Source organism: Anser brachyrhynchus (assembly GCF_964034855.1).
Source record: "Anser brachyrhynchus genome assembly, chromosome: 2".
Lineage (NCBI taxonomy): Eukaryota > Metazoa > Chordata > Aves > Anseriformes > Anatidae > Anser > Anser brachyrhynchus.
The window spans coordinates 37320915-37339712 of record NC_137695.1 but is presented as its reverse complement, the minus strand read 5'-3'; the positions used below and the strand labels follow the sequence as shown (position 1 = coordinate 37339712).

General features: G+C 40.1%; 1 protein-coding gene across 1 annotated transcript in view; it reads right to left on the bottom strand.

Annotated features, from left to right (window-relative positions):
* The window catches only part of CHN2 (chimerin 2), a 165949-nt gene that overhangs the window by 61875 nt on the left and 85276 nt on the right, over positions 1–18798 (bottom strand). The window contains exons 4-6 of the mRNA XM_080582200.1: positions 12749–12780; positions 9521–9634; positions 6268–6553 (exon numbers count right to left, since the gene is read on the bottom strand). Coding sequence (XP_080438326.1) covers positions 6268–6553; positions 9521–9634; positions 12749–12780 — 432 coding nt within the window. The remainder of the gene's footprint in view (positions 1–6267; positions 6554–9520; positions 9635–12748; positions 12781–18798) is intronic.

Genomic DNA, 18798 nt, shown 5'->3' with positions numbered 1-18798 from the left:
GGGTATGTAGCTAAGTACTTGTGTCAGGGCATGCCACAGTTCACTACGTACATGGGGTATTGTGTGTACAGAATACTGCTGTTCAGGACAAGCCAGAGTGATTGATGAAAGGAATTAATTACTTCCAAAGACATTTTGACGTGTAAGCTTGTTGCTTGTAGAAGCAAAAATGCCACATGCCTTTTATCACTGCGTGTCTTACTGGAATCTGCAGAAGAAGGCCATCTTCATGTGCAGGCTTTATGGTGCTGCTTATCAGCGTGGTGCCTAAACATCTTCCACACAAAATCAGTACTGCCATGGAGAATCCCCTGTGAACTGTGTGGATGTTCATACAGGAGTGAGACCTTAACCCCTAATAAAAGAACGTGGTGGTGGTGGGGTGTTAATGTCCCCACAGAAGAGAGCATTTTAATTTGCTCTCACTAAGCAATGTAAAACACACCAGCTCAAATTATCAGTGCGGTTCTAGCCCAGAGCCTGCATGAACAGATGTTTCTGCTCACTCTCCCCTTAACCCCCTGATCTGCTGCCAGCACATTGCTGTACCCTGCAGCCCTCACCTGAAAGGAAATGCTCAACATCTGGGTAGACATCTCAGCAGAGAGTTAAATACTAGCTAGTAACCTGTAATGGGATCATTAGAGGTTTAGAGGAGCTGCAGAATGGAAAGAATAATGAATAAATGAAAGACTTAAAAGATTTCTTTATCACTGGCTAACAGCAGCACCTGGAGAAAATTCAGGGAAGAGACAAAAGATGGAGAGGTAGGATGAGGCTGAAAGGCCTTCGAAAAGGAACGTGGTGTGAATAAAAATGTAGAAGTGCAAATACTTATAAAAACTGAACCAAACCAGATTCTCTTAAAATTGGCTATCTCCTGCGCAGTTTTGATGTAAGGAAAACTGTAGTGCCCCTAACAAAATTTAGTTCCATAACCAGATTACATCTACAATTAAGGGATGTTAGAAAACAGTCTTTCCTGGAAGTCCTGCAATTCATTCTGTGGGAAACTGTGTGTGAGCAGCATGACTAATGAGGACAGTAATACCAATTTCTACTTCTAGCAAAGTTATTCTTCCTTTTCTGTCACCTTTGCCTTAATAGGAATAGCTTTCTTATCTATTATTTGCGTGGGATTTTCTGCCAAGGAAATCTACAACCTTCCAGACTCTGTAATATGCTTATCTTTCCAGTTCCTTAGTTCTAGCCATGGTATTAACAATGGGATTTGTCATTTGAACATAAATGCACGTAAAGTAAGGAGCTCCAGCACAACTGACTGGGAGGTCACCATGCCAAGCAGCAATACACAGTGGTCTGCACTGTCCTGCTGCTAAGCCAAGTCTCTGCATGCAGCTCTTTCTTGGGTGAGCTCAAAATGCTACACGATTCTTCCTAGGCTGTCATTGTTACAGGCCTCTTGCTGCTCCTGGCATGCTCTCACAACCAGAAAGCAGAACAGGCACTCCAGACCCGGCTCCAAGCACGCCCATATTTCATGTGCAAGTGGTATGCTTGAACTGACTGAGCCAGATCCTCCTTGGAGAGAATTCGACGGGAGCTCTGCCAGGATGTGAGTGAGTGGAGACCTGGCACTGACAAAACCTTCCTTAATTTTCACTGCGTTTACCAGCAGTTTGTCCTCCCTCAGATAGGTTAAGACCAACCCTTTTGCAAATACTTGCAGCTCAACCACTCTCAATGATTTTCTTGAACTCCACTGTTCCATTCTCATTTCTCTCCCCATGCTACCATAAATATTTGAGAAGCTACAAGGCAAACCAAACGGATGAAATGCTCTTCCATAAGACCAGACTCGAAAAAAACAAAAACAAAAAAGAGAGAGAGAGAAAGCCAGGATGGTTTATTTTCAACAACAGCTTTTACCTGCCTAGAACAGTCCCAAAACTCCAGCTGCATTTACTTCCATTATTTCAATTTTTTGAATATATTTTCCCAAATTTCACTTGCTGCTGTAGGATTAAAGAGAAAGATTTTTTTTCTCCTTGCCAGAGATATAAAGACAGCTGACGCAGTAATGGCAGCAGTTTCATGATAAAGTGATATACGGTAGCGATAAACGCTTCAGAAATGACGTATTTTACTGAGTGACTATGGCAATTTTTTCTCTCCTACACAAGGATTAATTGCTCGCAGCGAGTTAGACTTCTACCTTCATAGCATCAGGTCCTTATCTGCCCTAAACCTTCCACTGCATGTTGATTTTCCCCAAGTACGGTGTTCCACGAACGGAGCACGAAGCAGGGGATCACGGCCTGCCCAAGCCTCAGTCACAGCCCTAACCAGGCAACATACAGTGCTCAAACGTACAAAAAAATGTTTCCCTATCCAAAATCCTTTTTAATGTTGGACCGTGTTATAAGGACAATTGCCTGCACTGCTAAGAAAATATTTGCAGCATGCTCTTCTCCTGCAACACTTTATTCCTAAAAGTCCTTGTGGCTCCTTTTAGATTAAAGATCTTTTAAACAATTCAGACTAAAATGTGGAGTCTGTATCTATGAATTTAGCACCTCTTCAAAGTTAGACAGAAATAACTTTTGGATGAGACATCAGCATTAGGTATCTTAAAACAAACATTTTCTTTGGCCTATTACAAAAGATGTTGGGTAAAAAAGCAGGAACAACAACAGCTTAATCCAGCCCTCGTATCACACCTCCCTTCTGGAATGGGCATGACTCCACTAATTACAACCTCCAAGAAATTGTAATTATGGGAACAGACAGATACCCCAGGCAGCACCAAGACATTTCATTCAAATGCGTGCTTCCCCTGCCAGCCCGTGCCTTGGTGACAACCTTCCCCCGACCTACCCAAAGGGGAGCCGCAGCTCCGCAATGACTGAGACATTTAGTAATTTCCGCTGTCAACATGGGACACGATGAAAGGGACTGATTCCCGGCATGGTGTAACAAATCTGCTAAGGGGACGAATGCCTTCAGCTGCAGTTTCACACTCTGGAATTGGTTTCAGTATAAAACAAAATTTCACTTGTAAAAAGCCTAATCTGTAACAGAAGCGCTGATGCTTAACCTCAGAGTGCTAAATTCTCCTGTTCCTTTTGAGAAATAATGCAAGTTTCTGTCCTGCGTGTAAGGCTTACCCCCCATCATTTCTGAAACATTCAAAATACTCCAGGCAGCACTTTCAAATAAACCAGGTCAATTACTGAAAAATTACCTTTTACCTGTTCAAGTAGCCAAAGAAAACACAGCTTACAAGGAATTCAATTATGTTTTCACACATGCAACAAATAAGTTACTTTGCAGAAATATGTCAGACTGAATATTCATTGAATATACATCATGAATATACATTTAGTTCTAGTGGAATGAGTTTTATTGGAGTAGTTGTTGTAGGCAAAAGCTTTGATCTGGGGGCAAAGCACACCTTTTGTCTGAAATGCTATACAACACATGACAACCACAAGCAAAAATCTGATACTAATACCTCTGAACTACCACTTTCCCAGTTTTATTACTGTATGTTAGAAGACATCTAAAGTTTGTGTGAAAACAAGAATCAGACTCCCTTTAGCTTCCTCTGTCTCTTTGTGCTATTACTAACAAACAATCAGTATTTCAATGATATATTCCATCTGAGGTTACCGTGGGGAAGAAAGGGGAATGGAATATCCCTGCATCTTTGCCTGCTCTCCAAACCTCTCCTGAGCTTCTAGGAACATATAAAGCAAAAGCAAACATGGTAGGAACTGTAAAGACTTCTGTAACTTTCTTTCAGCTGCTAATAAATTAGCTAAAGCAGCATTTTCTCACATGGATTTGCACAAGATGATGGAAAACTACAGGTACCAGTGAAGAAGAGCCTTGGGATTCTTAACTTATCAGTGCTGAGGCCCTAGCTGATGTGGCATGTGAGCACACCACCCTGCCTACTTAGCCCTGCTCCTCTTGTAGCTGTGATGGCTCCTACTCCTCTTGGCAAGGAAAGTGTGTTAGAAACAGCTGCTATTTCTCCTTCTGCTGCTTTCCCTCAGTGGGAGGAAGGCAGAGACAGTTGCCAGCAATGCAATGGCTTCACTGAAGCCAGCTATTTTTACATGAGTGCAGGCTTGCAGGCTGCCACTGCCTGACTGTTCAAAAATCCAGCTAAATGCTTGTAGGATAAGGACCTGAGGCACTGCCATTTGCACCACAAATTACCTCCGAGGTAACTAATACTTTAAACATTTTAATTTCATTCAGCTGAAGTACAGACGAAAAGACCTAATCCAACCACTAATGAGATCCAGAGGTGTATTTCCACTATAATCAACAGTGGAAGCTACATCAGGTCCAAATGTGGTATTTTTGAGCACAGGTACCCAGAAATAAGGATGGAGCTTTCTAGTCACTGTAAGCCATTATTATTATTATTAATTTTTTTTTTTGAGCTGGTATCAGATGAAAGTATCGTCCTGTCCTTTGTGCTGCATTTCCACTCACATGAGGTAGACTGGGTATCAAATCTGGCTGAAAATTCACCTTACAGCTCAGTTACTTCTAATCTGGAGCAGTTTTCTAGTGTCACCTACTGTGTAGCTACATAAAACTATATGTCAGCAAAAAGGAGGTGGTGAAAGAGAGAGGGAAGGGGCTCTTTCACAACAGCTAGCACACTGTTGTTTTAGAAGTGTTTTTACAGTACTTACCCCAAACTGCCTAACCAGAAAAACAACATCCTACTCCCAGCACAAAAAACCCTCACATAATCAGTTATGAAATACAAGCTACTAAAACTTCCTTCTGAAGTCTTTGAGAGCAATGCAGTACATAAAAGACCATTAGTCCTCAACTGCAAGAACTGTAAGTAAAACTAAGAAAATGTTGAAATTTTGAATATCTTTGCTTTTGTTTTTCTTTGTGCAAAAATTTCCTGGAGAACATAGCATGATTGTCAACGGTCACAATTGTTTTATTATGCTAGTCATTTAAAAGTCAAAATTCAATTTCTTGTGCATGTTAGAGCATTCACAACCAGTGTCCAAATGCAGGAGTCAACCAAATAAACTGGAAACCTGTCCCTGTATAGTATCCACTCCCCTTGCAAATTGCAATGCCATTGAATCTAAAACGTACTGTCCATTCTCCAAAGGATTTCCCTGAGGCAGTACACCTTTCTTTAAAAATGTCATTATTAATGGAATTAATTTCTTACAGAGGATGAATAGGTTTACATGCCAGGTCAGTTACTGGAGCGATTGCTACCACTGAGAAATCCAACCCAGTATATCATCAGTCAGTGCCGATACATGAACCCAACAGATAATAACTATGCTACAAATGTCCTAGAATGATGAGGATACACACACACACACAAAAAAAAAGCAGATTTTTTTTTCTCAGTATTAATATATGACAGCAAATTCCTCCCTTGATTCCCAAATACAATCCAGCTCTAGTTCCCAGCTAGCTAGCCAACACACAGAACACTAAAATCATCAGTCATACAGGAGGAATATATTCACAAACATCAATAAGTTAATCCACCATGAACGCTTGCCTCCAAAAAAGTTTTGTTTGAGAGTTCTTACTGCCCTGCCACATGGGCAATGAAAATATCCATGTCTTGTGTGTAGACAGAAGACTATTTCTCATACGTAAAAGAACTTCTAATTTTACATCTTCAGCTGGATGCTAACTGCATGAGATTCCCAATATATTATTATATAAGTAAGTCCTAGTCCATACAATGCTATGGAATATGAGCGCATGAGAGAAGGATATCAAAGAAAGCCCACTTCAAATGAGAAAAGTGAGAGGAGGAGGAAGACACGTGACACCCCAATTTCAGACCCACACACCAAGGCCTTGGCAGAAGAGAGGAGCTTTGCACTGTGAATGGAAAGATAACAAACTTGAGCTATGGTGAACGGTTGATGGGAACCAGGTTCATAATCAGAGACCTACTGTGGAATATGCTTGAGTATACATGGATGAAGAAATGTAACTTGTGAACAGTTTCATTTGCAGTTAGCCAGTATATATATCTATATGCATATATATTTATATACACAATGAAAACATTTGCATTTGGTACTTGTTAGAAAGCTTTCATCATAGGCTCCAGTCAAATATTAGTTGGGAGCCAAGATCACATTAACAGGATATAAACATTTCAGTGGGATAGTAATACTTGATGAAGTATAGAAAAATATATATTAAATTGTCTTTAGACAAAAGACTTTTTCTTTTACATTTGATAGAATGACTGACTGCCAAAATGTTAAACTGAATACATACCTTTTCAACTGGGGTATTTTCTTCACTTGTTACACTTGCTTTTCTTGATTCGTTTTTTGTTCTGCTCAACCTCCGGGACACTTTCTCTCTAAGCAAAGTGGCATATCCAATGTGTTCATAGATGGGGTTGGTTGTCATTTTGGAAATATACTCTGAAGCCTTTGTTTCTATATACAGTGTTATCAAGCCATCTGTTACCAGATCATGGATTGATTCAAATCTTTTCTCCCCAACGAAATGCTTCCCATCATAGAACAACCTGTAGTTTAAGGTCTGATTGCCAAATCTGCATATACCAGAAAAAAAAAAAGGAGGGAGAGAAGAAAGAAGTGTAAGAAATAATTCACACTGGCAAAACACACAGGAGGCAATTTTGATGACGAGTCTATGTATCTAGATTGCATATGGAATATGCACATGGTGCAACTGCATCATTGTGGTATCCCAACCAAAATTCACACCCGAACCTAACTACATCACATGGAGTGGGCTACAGACCTGAGGCCAATTTGTCTGCAACAAGCCACATGACGCATATGACAGGGTTTAAACAGGGTTTAATCTAAATCCTAAAGGGACTACCACAGCAAACAGAAAGGCGTCTTGTCACTGACATGACCTTACACGGGGATGCATAATTGTGTTAAGGGCTGTTCCATCCTGAAATGTTTCTGAGGTGCAGAAACTGGAAAATCTTAATCACCATGGGTGTATTTACATCTCTCATTGAAGAGAGGTGGACACCTCTAACAAAGAACTTAAAACCCCTGGGGTCTGAACCACCCTCTGACAGGAAGGCAGGGAGACTGAGCTCCTAAATCACAGGCACAATTAGATGCTTCAAGTTCTGTGGGGTAACGCTAGCCCTACATAGCTATTTATGGCAGGTGCAAACTATGTTTTTTAAAAAAAATGGATTAAAAGGCAAAGTGATATAGTAGCACATTCTGCTACAACACCAAGGTGGAATCCTACTCTTGACTAAAGGATTCAAAGATATGACATTAGGTTAAATGGTCCTTATATTGCATCAAATGTGCATATTTCTGCATACTTTGTTGTGCATTCAAATCAAACTGTTTAAGTCTCTTACTTTTTACCCACATTTTTCATATGAATTCCCAATTTATAATCAAATTCAGTTTTTGAGTCTACAAATAACTATCCCAATGGACTTAGAAATCATGCTGCTGTGTCAAAACAGCAGGGAATTTGCCATAATCCCCATCCTTTTGTAGATCTTTTTATTCTTTATTTTGAAATCTCTTTGAAAAACCCTAAAAAATTACATTTGTTCTTTTTCAGCTGACAAAAGTTGCTTTTAATTTACAACACTTTGTAATTGGCATGACTCACCAGCTTTTCCAGCTCTACCATCTGCACATCAATATGAACTCTGAGGAAGATGTCAGCACCGTATCACTTGGGATAACTCCCTAGAGCATCTTTGCTACTGGCTTACCGTCAGGAGGGTGAAAATGAACAGTTTTATTTTGTGCATGTCCCACAGAAAGAATAATGCTATAAGCATTGTAACATATTGCTAAGGAGTTTGTTTTGTCAAACCCTCAGCAAGTATTGAGTGCACCCTCAGCAAGTTTGCCAATGACACCAAGCTGTGTGGAGCAGTTGACATGCTGGAGGGAAGGGATGCCATCCAGAGGGACCTGGACAGGCTTGAGAGGTGGGTCTTTGTGAACCTCATGAGGTTCAACAAGGCCAAGTGCAAAGTCCTGCACCTGGGTCAGGCAATCCCAAGCACAAACAAGGGCTGGGATCAGAATGGATTGAAGCAGCCCTGAGGTGAAGGACCTGGGGTGTTGGTTGACAAGAAGCTCAATATGAGCCAGCAATGAGTGCTTGCAGCCCAGAAAGCCACCCGTATCCTGGCCTCCATCAAAAGAAGCGTGGCCAGCATGGCAATGGAGGTGATTCTCCCCCTCTGCTCTGCTCTCATGAGACCCCACCTGGAGTGCTGTGTTCAGCTCTGGGGCCCCCGATATAAGAAGGACATGGACCTATTAGAACGAGCCCAGAGGAGGGCCACAAAGATAGATCAAGGGGCTGGAGCATCTCTCCTACAAAGACAGGCTGGAGGATTTGGGGTTGGTCAGCATGGAGAAGAAAAGGCTCTGGGGAAACCCTCCAGTGGCATTCCAGTACCTAAGGGGGGCCTACAGGACAGCTGGGGAGGGACTCTTTGTCAAGCGGTGTAGTAATAGGACGAAGGGGAATGGCTTTAAACTAAAAGAGGGAAGATTTAGATTAGATATTAGGAAGAAATTCTTTACTCTGATGGCTGTGAGGCACCAGAACAGGGTGCCCAGAGAAGCTGTGGATGCCCCATCCTTGGAAGTGTTCAAGGCCAGGCTGGATGGGGCTTTGGGCAACCTGGTCCAGTGGTAGGTGTCCCTCTCCATGGTGGGGGGCTGGAACTAGGTGATCCTTAAGGTCCCTTCCAAACCAAACCATTCTAGGATTCTATGATTCTAAAACATAACAGGATATCTAGTCCTTTTCCTACCAACTCATAGCAGCTTTAAGATTGTCATGTAGGCAGGCTTTGAATGGTACAGCTACATCAGGAGCAGCTGTATTTTCAAGGAAAGGCACCTGTGAAGGGCAGTGAGGTTGTAGCTTGGGATCTCCCTGAATTTTGAGCTCAGGTGAGTAGCAGTGTCTTCCACCTTTGAGCAAAAGCATCCCATGGTTCACACTGTATTTCTACAGCAAGCTTGAATTCCACTTAGGGGAAGAAAACTCAAGTCTGGTATGCTGCCTTTGACAGCTGGTCAGCTGCTGGACTTGAGGATTTTCCAGGGTCTGATTATTTAAATATCACCTATTGTTGCTGGTGTTTGTGTAAAACACATCACAGAGCTTGGATAACAACCTGTCTGTGTCCCCTGCCAGGACATTCCCCCTTCTGTCCTCACCTCCAGCTCATAAAATTCTCAAGGAGAAGCTCCATGTTTATCTCACTGCAACACTCAACTCTAGGTAACAAAAATGTTGAAAAAGGGAATAGTCTGCTTCTGAAAAGGGATTTCCTAGACAAGTGCTAAAGCACAGGCTGAATAATAGCAGTGCTGCAATAGTCAGACTGCTGACAAGAGGGTGCAAAACCAACCCAACACCATGAAGTGTCCAGTGGACATGGACACAGCCATCACTCAAAAGGGACTGACACAAAACCTCCTGCATTAAATACATTTACAGTTGAACTATAAGCATCTATTAAAACAGCATTTACCTGAGAGCAAGTGTATAGCAGCCGGGTTGCCGCTGGCTTTCTCTAAGAATGTATGCTCCTTCTACGCCAGCAAGTATCTCATCTGCTTGCTCCCGAGAAATGATGCCATGAAACCTAAGGAAAGACATTGCCATGACTTTCAAAACAATCCAACCAGAAATGCCTCTCCCTCTACCCAGAAACCATTGGAAAACTGAGATCATGCAACAGGACACAACACTGTCTCACACCTTTGTGATAATTTGAGCCTCACACCAGACCCCTGCTTCCAATGCAAGGACTGGGCAAGTGAAGAGGGAAGAGCAAAGAACAGCTTGGTGTCCCCCAGAGATCTTTTTTCCATAAATGCCCCATCTTTTCACAACTTTTATCCTCTACCAGTCTATGTGTCTCTTCCTTGTTTCCTTTCTAGAGGCTTTATGACAGAGTAGAAAATTGGGCAATAATGGTATCATTTTTATTGAAAATGGAGAAGACAAAATTAAAATAAGAGGTCATTCTTATTACTGGTTTGCTTTAGGTCTTATATTAACATTGCTTACCTAATTTTGTAGCTGAAACTGAGCAGAAAAATGGCAACAATTACTCAAAATTCTATTATGTACATATTGAAGTAGAAGAAGATATAGAATATCCTTGAGAACAATTCTGTTTTCTTTATTTCAGTTCCTCATTCAGTGTTGGAAAAAAGCAAAATGGTATTTTGCCATTGTTATTTTAAGAAAGAAAGAGGCCCTAGGATGCCCAATTAACCTTACAATAATCAATATTTAACTGTGATCTTTCCTTAAGTATAAATGTAGGCTTTACAGCAGTTCAAGTCTTAACTCCTACACACATTTTATTGGCTGATAATTCTCTGAGGGTCTCCTCAGAGGTTTTCAAAGTTTCTATTTTTGATGCTGTCTCTGAAAAACAGCACTAAGACGTACTGGCCTTAAGCACTTTCTCTTTCCTGACAATACATATGAAGTGGCATGTTTCTAACACTGTCTCTGGTATGGTAGTGAAAGAGAAAAAAAAAACACATTGGATGTAAATGCAATTGCTCTGTTCTCTTAAGTCGCCTTTTCACAACTAATACATGTTGGAAGTATTAGGTTTAGGTGATCTTTCCATAGTGACTTTAAACTAAAATAGATGTAAACTGATTCATACTTTCTGTACTGGTAGGGACACATTCATTTTCTGCCACACACAAATTAAAACAAGCATCCCCTAGATGAAATAGTTTAAGCAGATCTTTACCAGTAAACTCACGGCAATTCATATGCCTAGCTAAAAGTAATGAGCACAGGCTATTTGTCACCAGAAGCTCATTATGAAATAAAGGTTAGATATCAGTAAAAGAGCTCACCTGGTGCTCAGTATAAGAAACCACTGGGACAGGATACTTGAAGCACCTTGAAATTTCTTTAACCATGGATATTAAATATTGGGTAATCCATGCTTTCTTGTAGATGTTTTTGTATATGTATGCAAGGGCATAAACCAGCTGTACATTGTACAAGATCGCCCGAACTCAGTCTCCTGCCTCTGACAGCAGCAGACAATAAATGCTCACAGAAAGAGTGCAGGAAGCAGTGAAATACTTCTTTCACTTCTCATCCCTGTCTGTCCATCACTGCTTCAGCCAGAAGTTGTGTCTGATCAGCTGTGACCTTACCCTTCATGAATCGGAGAACCTCACTTGGAAACCCTTCAATATTGCTATGCTTTTGGCATCCACAGCATCCTGTGCAATGAGCATGAGAGGGACACCTTGAATGTCCCTCTCTTGGACATCCACTGAGGAAGGCCTGTTTATTTTCCTCATATGGCAGGTGCTGCTGCCCATCACTTTGCTCTGCCTTTCATTTTTTCTATACCCTCTGTAAAAAGGAGGGAGGAAGGATAGAGGAACCGGAACAACCTGCGCTACCTAAAATGAAGCCACCCCATGGATTTATACAGTAATATTTTTTTTTATTATTATTATTTTCTGTTTCTGTACCTAGAAATTCCTGACTCTCTTTCCAAGCACTACTGAACACTGAGTCAATTACTTGTCAGCTGTTCTGAAATCTTCTTTCTGAGTGGCAATAACTGATGTGATCTCACAAAGGTGATTTCTTGCAATTCCTGCCAGCGCTACTGCTCCACACACCTACAGCATGCCAACAGGATGGGAGCTGCCTCGGTAAAAGATTGTGGTAATAGTTTTAAAATCCTGCCTAAGACAGCATGATGGGTTACTTAGCTGGGTACTTACTATCTTTGACTCAGTTGTACTTTGGTGGCTAGATCTGAGTTCCCAATTGTTTAAGATAACATTAAAAAATGAAACTACAGTAATTAGGGGCAAGCTGCTGGCTCTTGAGCTTTTTGACAGTAGGAAAGGATCATTAAACACAGATGATGTGTCTGGGATGGAAGAAAAATAGAACACAGGATCTAAGCAATTTCTCCAGCAATAAGGGGTTAAGCCTCAGCAGTAAAGGCCAAATGCCAGCTCTGCAAATGGTGTGTAACCAGGAGATCTGGGTGCCCGCTGTAGTGGCTTTTCCCTTCAGCTCTACCTGCTCAGAGCTCCTTGCCAGTGCCTTTTAAACCTAATCCAGCCCCTTTAAACCTACTCATAGGCAAGAAAACTGCTGAGCATGAAGGAATTGTACTTTAGTGATTCCTTTATCTGTCTTAGAATAGAAAATGCACCAGCTCTCAGGGTATTTTGGACCTTGTGACTTTACCAGGGAGAATAGCATTTTGTCACACAGCAGCATACTTGCATACTTCCATAACCAGGGCTGGGTGTTAGGGTGGAGAAAGCACAGGAACACACTTCATAAGGCAGGGACAGAGACAAGATGCTTCTCTCCTCCCCAGCCCAATGCAGGACCACAGGTAGATTAAAATGACAACCAAAATAAAAGGAAAAAAACACTCAAGACAACATTTTTTTTTTCCTTCCCAAACTGTCCTAAGAAAAGCAACACAAACACGCAGGCTGCAATAATGGCACAGTTCAAGGATTGTGATCAGCAGTACTGGACAGTAACATCCCTAAAATAGTTGGCATTCACGGTATTTAGCTTTCAGCTGAAGTAAAAAGCAAAATGAAATATTTTGAAAATATTTTTTCAGAATGCCATTGTGGTGGTGTTTTTTATTTGTGTTTGCTTGCTTCTAATTCTAGTACTACAACTTCCAGATACAGCTAACAGATACTTAAAAGAGAAAGATACTTACTCTCTTCCGTAATACTTTGGTCTGTTTTCCACCTAAATTTTGAAAGAAAAGAAAAAATATTTTAAACACACTTGGTTTTAAATAAGAAACATAAACATAAACTGTGCTTCGTTATTGAATACTACTGCACCCATCTAAGTGCTGAAATTCTGCAGATTCAAAACTGTGACTGGAACATGACACCACAGAAGAGCAGAAAAATGAAACAAGAAGAGGTGTTTTTATTGATGTATTTCTGGAGAGAATAGCATGTATCAATGGTGAAAAAAACCTATGGAACTACACGTAATTGCATAAAATCTGATCAAATAGATAAAGGCTAGTTTACTGTATTTTTTGCCACTCTAACATTTATATAATAAAATAAGACTGTTTTTGTTATACATCCTTTAGCTTCCTAAAAACATTTTTTGCCTATATATGGCAACCAACCAAAGATAAAAAAAATTACTATCCTTGAGAAAAACTGGGTTTTTGGATTTAGATGTAGTCTTAAATTCCTTGAAGTCTCAAGAACTTGAGGGCCTCATCCAAAGTATACCGAAGTTGCTGGAAGAACTCCCAATTATTTTAAAGAGCTTGGAACCAAGTTCTGGGAATGTAATGTTTTTATACAGAAACTTGGGATAGTCTGACTCTTTGATTCATTTCTCAAGCACCAATTTACTCAAGCACTTTTGGTAAATTCTTAAAAAACCAAGCTCCCCAGCCTCATAACCCCTTATTTCTTCTACAGCCTCTGACTTCAGTTTGCCTTGATTGCTAGATTGTCTACTTGGTCTCAACAGTCGCACCTTCTGCATACAACCAACCCATGGACAACCACACCGTGACTTTCTGGATGAAGATTTACATTGCTGCATATGCTGTCATCGACAAATAACCTCCCCGATGCAGTGCATACACTGCTGTGGCGTGCCCTAACTTACTGAATGTAGCGAAGATGCTAAGTGAGGATATTTCCAAGAAATTCATAGCTCCTGGAGAGGGCTGGCAGGTAAATCAGGGAGCAGAACTACAATCTGCATCTCTGCATCTTGGCAGAGGCCGGCGGGGAGGCCGGCAGCTGTTCAGCAGGAGGAGGAGGATGCCAGCAGGGGGCACGTCTTCCCCAGCTTTCACACAGGGGCTGGGGCACTGGTACCTTACCATGTGCAGAAACCGAATCAATTAGTACGTAATTTATTGCTACGTATTCATTTTCAGATTTTAAGGCATTCAGATATATACATTCATTCGAGTGTTGTTATAAGGAGATGCTTTTTCTCTCTAGTCTCCCTTCAGCTTAACAATAATGTCATCCACCTGACTGCAACTTCAGCCAGCATCGTCATGTGCAAGTGCAGCAGGACTCAATAGAAGATATATATATATAAAGTCTCCCAATTATTAAAATAAACCGAGTGAATGCATACCTGAGTAAAGCTGCCCATGTAAATGGAGTTACTCCTTCATACATAGCAACACACACATGAAAAAAAATTGTGGTTTCAGGACTATTTTATTATTTAGGATAAAACCACTGAATTTTCACCACTTTATCTCACTAGAATCATAGAATCAATAAGGACCTTTGTTCTTGTTTTGATTAAATCTCATTATTTCACTCATAAAAACTTCGAATTGATGAAGGCCTTTTACTTCTCAATAACAAATGCATAAACGTCACTTTTTTTGATTCAATCATCCATACACCATGCACTAAATTGAAGCAGCCGCCTTTGTACCCTGCAGTCACTAAGGCACCAATACAGTGCAAAATGAGCTAAAGTCTGTACAAGATAATGAGAATCTTCAATGGAAGTCCTATGGGAGTTCAATCAAGTCCTTACTGTGCTTCTTTTCCAGCTCGGCATTTCTTTCCTAGCACAGCACTAACAATAGCAGTATCAAACGCTTGAAACTCCTGCCCGGGAATAATACCTTGATGCAAACATTTTGGAGCTCTGAGGGGCAGGAATAAAAGGAAAAAGCAAACACAGAAGAGAAGAGAGAGCAAAATCAGAGGAATTGCCAGTTCCTACAGGTGCTGTGTTTCTGTGTGCATACACGGCAACGCAGAAATGACAGCATATGAATTCAATTTCTTTTTTAAACTTTCCTAGCTCACTTTTCATATGAACATTGGAAATTTGAAAGGAGTGTTAAGGTTTCATGTAAAAGTCATCTGCATCACACAGAAATTATAAGAGATTAGAGAGGTCTTTTGTTAAAAGTGTCACTATTTAAACCAGCCTAGTCATACTCCTGAACACCGCCATATTTTCACTAGTAAAAGAACTCAAGAAAAAAAAAAGCTGTTTTACCACAGAATGAGGATGTTGTTGATATGTTCATCCTGCGTAGCTTGACCTGACCTTATTATCTTGGACCTGTCACCCTTATTAGACCTTTGTGACCCTCCGAAGTATATATTTAGTTGGGAACTTAATTAAAAAATGGGCATCAGAAGCTGAGTTAGGTTTACATGAGACCACCACATGTAATCCTCTCCATGATGGGAAAAAAAGGCCATTTAATACATTGAAAATGGTGACAAGGAACAAACAGAGGAACCTTCATTCCCACAGTAAGCCAAATAAAACCTTCACAGCACATAAGGTAAAGTGTGACTTTCATTTGGATTTGGAATCTGCTTCTTTTTTAAAAATACATTTGCTTTGATTCTGTACACAGAGTAAACCCCACCACTTTCCATCTACATCAGAAATACAAAGAGGTGAGTTACAGAAATACAGAGATGAGTTAGCAGTACTAGCACCCACCCTCAAAATTGCCTGTAAGCACAAGTTCCCTCACAAATACAAAAAAATATGTAGTAACAGTTTAAAAGAATTCTGGAAATACCTCCCTGAGCAAATGGAGGTACATTCTGAATCCCTCTCACAACACCATTTATGCAAAAATCCAGATTTGTCTGTGACATTTTTGTCATTTAACAAGCAACCAACTGGAATGCCCTGCACACTGTGATTTCTGTTTTTCCTGCTGTTCATGAGTTAAAAGATTTGCTTTTCTGAATATCCACACAAAGCCCACCAAATCCTATCTTCTTGCCCTCTCCATAAAACAGACCCCTTTTCTTCAACTCCTTTTTAGTACCCAGGTGTCTAAAATGGCCACAAATGTCAGTGCCTTGTTTTAGGCAAGAAAGATATTGCAGTATTTTGTGAAGTGAAGCTCCAGATCTGCCTGAGCATCCAGGAAAATAAATGCAAGCTACGGTGTACCACAATCGAAAACCTCTCTTCTCTGCTCACTGCAACCTTTAGCCTGAAATAATCATTAAGCTCCTAACCAACTTCACTGCTAGGAACAAACACGAGGAAACAAAGTTACAGCAAGATAAAAGATCAAAATAACATCAGGGTCTCTAGATCAAAACCAGAATGTTGGACTGAACTTGGAAATAAACCAAAAGCCTACACAATTGATGGAGCAGAAGCTTAAAAGTATCAAAGCAGCCAGTAGTTCTGCTTTGCACCAACTGCAGACTCTGTACAGACTTCAAGGGAAAGCCTATATATCCCAGAAGGCAAAGGTGACTGAAATTCAGCCGGGATTAGCTTTTCCTCTCCTGCTATAAATGGGCTGTCATGCACGCACACAAAGTCGGACAGATCAGATGCAGAGAATCCTTCATTGGGGACAGAACAGGGAATCCACAGGTAGACAAGTGACTGCTTCCCTGTGGCACGAGCCCAGAATAAGCAAATTTATTCTGAGGACATGTGCATTTTTTTTTATTTTTCCTTTTTTAATAGATAATGGGTGATGAAGAACACTTTTATCACTTTTCATATAGTCCTCACAATCTCACAGTTTCCTTGTTGAAAAATGACCACATTTCCCAGGTGGTTTTATACATCATCCTGGCCAGTCTCTCTAGATATTCAGCACTGGGAGAACTGTGAGGGGTTGAATCATTTTGGATTCTTACACAGATAGACGCAAACAAAATACAAACCCGAAGAAAATTATGTAAGGCAAATAATAGGCCTTAACTTGTGAAAACATATATTTGCCTTAAAGAGCTCTGCAGCGCGCTTTTACTACTCCCATAGAGAGAGCAAATAAAATGGATTCTCTGTCTCCACTAAAAGTAAGTGACAACTTTCAACTTAAATGTGAGTTGGCAATTTTCAGGCTTAGAAAAAGGTATTATTGCCAATCTCAAACCAAAAATGTTGCTGCAGAGCAGGCCTTTATGGCAATTGCTCCAAAAACTCAGTGGAAAACACTCAAAATTACTACTGAAATGCATAGTTGTATGAATTATGAATTATCAGTGAATGCCAAAATTGTTTAAAACTATAGTCATATTGATCAAGAAGCATACAGTATGGTAAAACAGCCTTAAATCATTAATTTCAGTAAGGAGTTCAGTACTCCTACAAAACCAGCAACATTCAAAGACATCTAATCCTGAAGCATGCTCAAAGACAAATGAAACCCAGCACAGCTCTGCCAGCTCTCTCCAAAAGCATTTAGGAGCATGTTTGAGAGGCTCTGCATAGTCTTCCCTTGACTCCCAGCCTGCCAAACCAGACTGCCTCTCCCCATCCCAGAAAACAGACTCACCTGTACACTTAGTCTAGTTTTATAAGGTTTTTTTTTTTTTTTTTTTTTTTTTTTTACGATATTACAGCATATTCAAGGTGTGGAATCAGTTGTACTGGGGTTTAAACACAACAATGAGAAGGAAATAAGCCTTCTTCATAAAAACACACTAGCTATCTAAGCTAATCCAATATATTACCTTTACATAATTTTGAAGTTTACTGAATTGTAATGCCCTGGGATTTGTGGCTCCTCTTTTGGCCAGGATGGTTTCACCCTGGAATGACATACTCCTGCTAATGTACAGATTATTGTATTAAAATCCTACACCACTCTGCAAGATAACTCATCACAAAACTACTGGGAATCATGCAGGCAGGAGGTAAGTATGCCCTAATGTGATAGATTTTCATTGCAAGCATCTACATCCAAGCCACACTGCACCGAAGATTTGAAGATGCCCTGAAGAATTCTTTCTGCCAAAGCACTATCACAGAAATAAGATAACTCTAATTTCCAAAAAAATTTAATTTCTCTTCAGCTTCATTGCACAAGACATATTTCTTTATCCAGTGGCCAAAGCTGAAATATGGAAATGTTGGAATGAAAACTAAGAAATCCAAAATCCCTCTCTAGGACAGCAATCTGTCTGTAATTCAGAAGGACCAGCACGCCATAGCATTGTAGGTCTACCTATTTCAACCACTGGTTCAATACAACTATATGGAGAATATGAAAAGGAAAGAATAAGGTGCATGTATAGCTTTTTGTTCATCTCCCCATTATACAGAATGAGCAGAGACACAAGATCCAAGAGTTTAAAATGTCAGTGTGGTCACTTTATTGCAGGCAGTGAGGCATTTACCCAAAGGAAGTTTAATCTAAACATTTTTCTGTTTGGAACAATGTTATTTATTTTTCAGTAATTCTAGTTAACTAGCCATAAATACAATTTTCAGCTCAGTAAAAGAGAAATAGAAGAACTGGAAGAGAAGTCTTCAAAAGAAGCCCAGACTATAAAGAAAACGTAGACTGAATTGTTCAGCTTTTGGCATAATTGTCATGAACCAAGTGCAAACTATTGCCTCAGAATCAATAACAGAAAAGGATTACAGAAAATTGTAAGCACTCATTAACAGTAAAAACAGTATTGGAGTAGAAACTATGCTGTATTTCATTACTTCTTTAATACATTTTTTTGCCTCCCCATCTTTCTAAAAGAAATCTCTGTTTAGATCAATTTACATGTCTAACTTTCCATCCAAATAGGACAAATTATTTTACTTCAATGCCTCTTAAGCAATTTAACTTGGGAAACATTTCTTTTTGCAAGGAAATGTTTATCTGCCCCTTTTTATTACCTTTTGCCTACTTTCTTGCTACTACATTTTCAGGCTTGCTGCCATCAATGTTTTCAAAGAGAAGCAACTCTTGTCCTTGCGAAAAGCCTCACATCATACAGCCTGTTGATAATTTTGCCAGTAGAAGTA